This window comes from Gavia stellata, chromosome 1 (genome assembly GCF_030936135.1).
Source record: "Gavia stellata isolate bGavSte3 chromosome 1, bGavSte3.hap2, whole genome shotgun sequence".
Lineage (NCBI taxonomy): Eukaryota > Metazoa > Chordata > Aves > Gaviiformes > Gaviidae > Gavia > Gavia stellata.
The window spans coordinates 88,576,366-88,582,365 of NC_082594.1; the positions used below are offsets into that span (position 1 = coordinate 88,576,366).

Consider the following 6,000-nt stretch of genomic DNA (forward strand, 5'->3'; position numbering starts at 1 on the left):
GCGTATAGCTCATGTGCAGGTCATTGACTTAGCTTTGTCACTGTGACTTGCTGTATGTAGTGAGTGAGTTGTGGAATCCTGTGCTAACTTCAGTTTCTCATGGGTTTAATCCTGTGCACGTATGTGTGGAGGAAAAAGGTATGGCCTTTCTCAGAGGAAAAAGGCATGCTAATGGACTGAACTAGATCGGTCCTCACAGATCAGTGTGCTGACAGAGTCCAAGTTTGTTGGAGAATTGAAGTGTTTAAGTAGCTGTCTGCTCCGTGTCAATGACAAATCTCCCTAAAATGTTTTTGACCAAAACTTTTGTTTTCTTGCTATCTTTGTAGACACCACTCCCTGGAAAGAAGGGAAATACTTTAAAGTGTTACTATTTTCTTTTAACTTTTATTATGACTAGTACTTTGACTATGACTACAGTGATTAGTCACAGCTAAAGTATTTTCAAAATAGCGTTGTGACGTGTAACACTTGGATAATTGAGACACTTGTTCGATACAAAAGTTGTAACTGTAGAACTCCCCAGAGTGTCATCTTGCTCTTGGCATCTCTAATGATATCTTGCTATTGTTTTTGTTCTTCCATAGGCCCTTTCAAGTGAATCATTTGAAAGACTTCCCGTTTTTAATAAGTCAGCGTGGCGACACTACAAGACCACACCTGAAGCAGATGACTGGAGCAATCCTAGCAGTGAACCAAGGGATGCTTCTAAATACAAAGCCAATCGATAATTTGCCACCTTTTGTCTCTGTTGGAGATGACCTCTGCATTCAGTATAAAGTCTCTGCTTTGTTCCAAAATCCTTCAAACCACAATAGCTAATTACTTCCAAACAAAGACCTAATCAGGGCATTGAAAAATACTAAGAACAAAGTGATGATTGGGACTTAAAGGAAGGCACTAAGCACGTTTGGTATGTGAATCCTGTCTACTTCACCAGAATATGCTTGGTTGCTTCAGTCATGCATTGACAAAAGGGATTGCACGGTGATTGCACTTAATACAATGTTGTAACAAAAAGATACTGTTTGAAATGGCCAATTTTTATTCCAAAATAAGGATTGGCAAGACGTGCAGAATCCCTTTAAATGGTGAATAGTCTCTTGCACAGCAATACAGTGTAAGAGAAAAATTCTGATGTAGTTAAACATACGCTTTGAAAATCCACTCTTTGCTGCATTTTGTATTGCACAGTGTCATCTGTTACAGAAAATCCCTTTGAGCTCTTCAGATCTTATATCTAATGAGCTCATAAATGCATAGTTCTAAAAAAAGGTTGTGCAGCTTTAAACTGATGCTTTTCCCAAATTCCAAATCCATTTGTCAAGTGCATACAAAGATTATGTTGTTATAAGACATTGGGACTTCCACTTCCACATTAAGGTATGCACCTTAATGATTTTCTTGACACGCAAACACAGAAGTGCGTTTTTATACATTTTTTCCTTGTTTTGAGGAAAGATCATAAGTAGTTAGATCACCTCTCCATACAAGAAATTCTGTTAATACAGGGGCAGGGCGTAATTCAATTTCATGTTTATTGCCTTTCATTTTGGGGAGGTTGGGGAGGGGAGAGAAATGCTGAAAGGCCAGACAGCCAGTCATACAGATGAATTTGCCTTAAGAGTGTTGGTTGCTTGGAACCTGATTAGTTTAAAACCTGTAAATAGTTTGCAAAGTTATTTATATATTCAATGTCTGACTATAGTCTGGTAATCTGAATTTGTAGTGTATATAAAGATATTGTACACCAGCTTTTGGAAAGTGTCTTTGGTCTAAATACATGAAACTGGAAATATCGTAGAAATGGGAGGGACAAAACATAGCTGGTACCTTATTTAAGGAAAAAAAAAATCAAAGAGAAAAAACCTAAGTATTTTCCCCTTAAATTTATTGTAAGGGTTATTGCTGACTATTAGGAAACTGTTCTTCACCAAGTCTTTGCCAAATACCGTTTCTGATACCATGGCCTTTCAGGAAAATTTCTGAAATTTAGAAGTTCTGGTGGTATCCTAGACGTGGGAATAAGTAGATGAGTTGTAAGCAACTCTGCACCCTCAGTTTATCTTAGTTAGGTGTTTTGATATTTTTTGAAAGATATTGCAGATTTTAGCATGGAAAAATGAAACTTGTTTACTAAAATTGTGGGGGAACTGTCCCTTTAGTCCTTCCAATATTTATTTTTATAAAGAACTGATCTCTTAGGTAAACAGGGAAATGCTGAGAAATTCCTAGGTATTTTTTTAAAAAAAACTTAGTTTGACTTAACGATAGTACTTTGCACTTACATAGCACATTTCATCAAAGGATTACAAAGTGCTTTGAGCAATAAACTTTGTATAGCCCCATTTCTGAAGAGTCGGAGTCCTTACCTTGCAAACCCTTACTCTTACCTGTTGCAGTCAGTTCAAGAATTTGTATGTGAATAGTTCATGAGTTTGCAGGGCTTGCGGTTCTGTGGGCTTGACTACACTGTACAGATAAGTCACATAGGAGCGCCAGGTTGTTTTAACACTCTCTCATACACGTTTCTGCGTAGTGCTGCCATACTGTTCAGAGGTGGAGATGCCAGGACAGCCGCTGAAGGCTGGCTGACTTGTTAGCTGGCAAGCGGTGCCCTTCTGAGCTCCCTCTGCCAGCAGGTAGGGAGAGGGAGTGTGCCGATGGGGCCGTCCTCTTCTGTTCCCAAACCGGACTTGTTTAACCCTGGCTAGGGGATCTTTACCTGGCACAGTGAGGGTGTAACGCGTGTGGCCTCCAGAACAATAATTTCCCATTACTGCAGGCACTGCTGCAGAGAAGGCAAATTGCTATTCAAGTGATACAGCTATGCTGCTGGGGTGAATTCAGAGTAATAGCTTGACTGAAACACCAGTTGGAAGTCACATCTACTAAAATTTAGTCACTTAACTTCTGGCCTCGCCCATAACTTCTTACTGTTTTTTAAATTCATTTCCAGTTGTGTATGTTTTCTAGTAATCGCAGAGGAGGTCTTGCTTAAAAATAGAAATTTGTGATGAAACTAATATTTTCCCAGTTGCGTGTGATCAGTTTTTCCTAGAACATTACCTAAAACATTCCAAGGAATAAGATAGTTTGTGTAAGAAGCTGAGTTTCAGCTTTCCTTAGAAATTGTATTTTGAAGTAGTAAATCCTGACCTGGTGCTTCTTTTTGGCTGTCTCCTTATACATGAAGAGGAGGGGGAACAGAAAGAAAAGAAAGGATGCGGGCATATTGAACTTGTTGTCATGAAGTGACTATAAACCATGGGAGTTAATGAATGAAAGCTGAAGATACCATGGAGGATGTTATGGTATATTAGTAATTTCACTTCTTTATTCACAAAAACAACTGGCTGGCTTTCAGGACTGAGGTGCTCTAGTGTCTGAAAACTGAAGTCCCCTGAAATGGCACCCATTTCCAAGAACCCTGAGCATGTATGAACAGCTCAAAGCAGGAAGGTGGAGCACAAGGAATGCATTTTCTTTACATTTCCCAAGGTCTGTTCGTGGGCATTATGGTGAATGTGAGCAAGAAGCAACTTTTCTCCTCTCCAACCTTGTCTAAGCAGTCTGTGATTTAGTGGAGATCCCAGGTATGCCATAAATTGTTCTTCGCTCATTGTCCTCATGCCATGTTTCTACATGGGGTATTAGTCTGAAAACTGTCTTAGGAAACAACAGCAGCAGACCTTCGATTAGAAGAGTTTTTCAGTGGGTATGCCTGAAAAATGAGGGTGGATGGGTTTTTAATATGGCTAGTTTAACTACAGATATTGATCTTTTTTCAGTTACTTTACCTTTGATTGGAGTCTGTCAACTATTTGTTTTAATATCTTGGGGCTGTTAATTCCAAACTTTCAGATGATATAAAAGTATATTTCTTTTTTGTGGATTTCAGATGTATAGCCTGCGAATGTTACTGCAAGTGCTTGTCTTGAGTTACAGGACACACAAATAGAAAAAAATGTTTTCAGTGAAAATGCTTTGTATCTGTTGTGTTTAGTGATTAACAGAAACAAACTGAGCAAGAGATGTTTGCTCCTCAATTATTCCTGGGAATTTACAAACAACTTCTGTGTGTTGTAGTGTAACATAGTTTAACTTTTTTGTCCAGTATGCATTTTTCTGGTGTATGTGTCTTGAATGTAATCTATTAATCCCCTGCCTAGTTTAATATTAATAGATACTGAAGTCTCTCCAAATCATGTATGTATTTGTGTTCCCTGCTTTTCTAGGCTTTGTTTTGAGGCTAACAAGGGATCTTTCAGAGTCAGCACTTAATGAGAAATATTCAGAAGATAATGAAATGCTTCTTTTACAACTCAAATGCACAGTCTTTGCCTCTGTACTTGACTGTGATGACCTAGGATGGTACTGATAAAGTCTTTGTCCTGCTGCAGTTTGTGCTACCTCTTGGGCAGTGTTTAGAGCAGGTCCCTTGACACATGCGTGAAGAATATGGATATTAATTGTAGTGTTCTTGGAAAACTCAAGCTACTTTTTGGCTATGTAAACTGCACTTGCTGCTCTGACTGGATAACATACTTTTCTTTGTCCTCAGTGGCATGTAGAATTTGCTTTGAAACAGCTGTTCACTTTCTCCAAAAAGTAAGCAAGACTGGTCTTTCAGTGTAGTGCAATCTCCTAGTCACCTCCAACCAAACAGTATTTAGGGTGAAATCCTGACCTCATTGACAGAAGAAATTTCCCCCTGCCTCACCTTCAATAAGCACTTCTAGATCCTTATGTGCTAGGTGCTGCAAAGTGGTCTTGATTGATAGAAATAATTTTGTAGAAAACAGCTTAAAAGTTTATTGTTAGTATTTATCTCTTGAGGATAACCATGTCCGATTGTGCAGTGTTCAGTTTCCTTGCATGTTTCCTTGGTTGCTGTATGGATGCTGTGGTTTCTAATAGCTCTTCCTCTCTTCTTCCTGACATACTCACCTGCCTATGAATTAATATATATAGAGGTGTTTTTGTAGAACTTAAGAGAATATGATGGCACATGACAGAACGATGTATTACCGAGTTCAAAGGTGAGTTTATTCACAAATGAAGAACATAGTTATAAATTGTGTAGCGACTTCAGGGCTGAATCTTGCAAATACTTGCACAAGTAAGCAGTGTATGAGAGTAATCCAACTTAAATGAATCTGTTCTCAGGATCATGACTTAAGAATTTGAAACAATGAAGATTTGTGTAACTGAAGTGGCTTTCAAATTAAAAATAAACATGAAAATTTAAAGTTCGCATGCTTTAATTGCCGTATTAGGTTGCCTTAGGAGATCTCAGAAATTGGCATAGAGAACTTGTTTGTTTCTTAAATCTAGAGATTATTTTATGCAGTATCAGTAGGATTGATGTGTTTGTGGTAATTCTGACATTGTCAAACTAGTATTAATTGCTTTAGTAAAATTTTTTCCTTTGAATTGAATACTGCCGAGAGGCACCAGATTGACAGTCCTTTGAAATTCATACCCTCTGCAGATCACACCGGGCAGTGGCAGGGCATGTTTCCCAGTGGTGCACTATCAGTGCTCTCAGCTGTTCAGCAAGGACCATCCTTATGCGAGGGACCTGCTAGCTGTTTCACACCTGCCATCTCTGAACTGTTAACAGTGTGCTAAACTTGTCCTGGGTTTGATGGTGTGCGTTTCTGACGTGGGTGGAAATCAAGTCAATTTGTTCCCAGCATCGATTATGGGACAGAACTCTTACTGGTGAGCTGGCCTGTGTTGCACCTGGCATCCAAGAGGGAAAGAGGTCTCGTGTTGCCTTTCCTCTGAGGTGGCATCATTTGAATCAACTGAACCTATAATGGAGCAGTGCGAAGCTAATTTTTTCATGAGATTACTTGGTGATGTTTTAATTTTGAGTCTTCTGTAACTTGTGTTGGCATTGTTTCTAGTCCAATACCTGTGTATATAATTTCTGTATACTCTTATTTTCCTTTATTCTTTCTGTTGCTGACAAATAAAAATATGTAAAAGCTA

At 38.7% G+C, this 6,000-nt stretch overlaps 1 protein-coding gene across 2 annotated transcripts in view; it reads left to right on the forward strand.

The window, feature by feature from the left end:
- Window positions 1–6,000, forward strand: part of PDK3 (pyruvate dehydrogenase kinase 3) — a 62,014-nt gene extending 56,014 nt beyond the window's left edge. For both annotated transcript variants that reach the window (XM_059834774.1, XM_059834717.1), the window contains exon 11: window positions 588–6,000. In XM_059834774.1, the coding sequence (XP_059690757.1) occupies window positions 588–731 (144 nt within the window). In that variant the 3' untranslated portion in view covers window positions 732–6,000. The remainder of the gene's footprint in view (window positions 1–587) is intronic.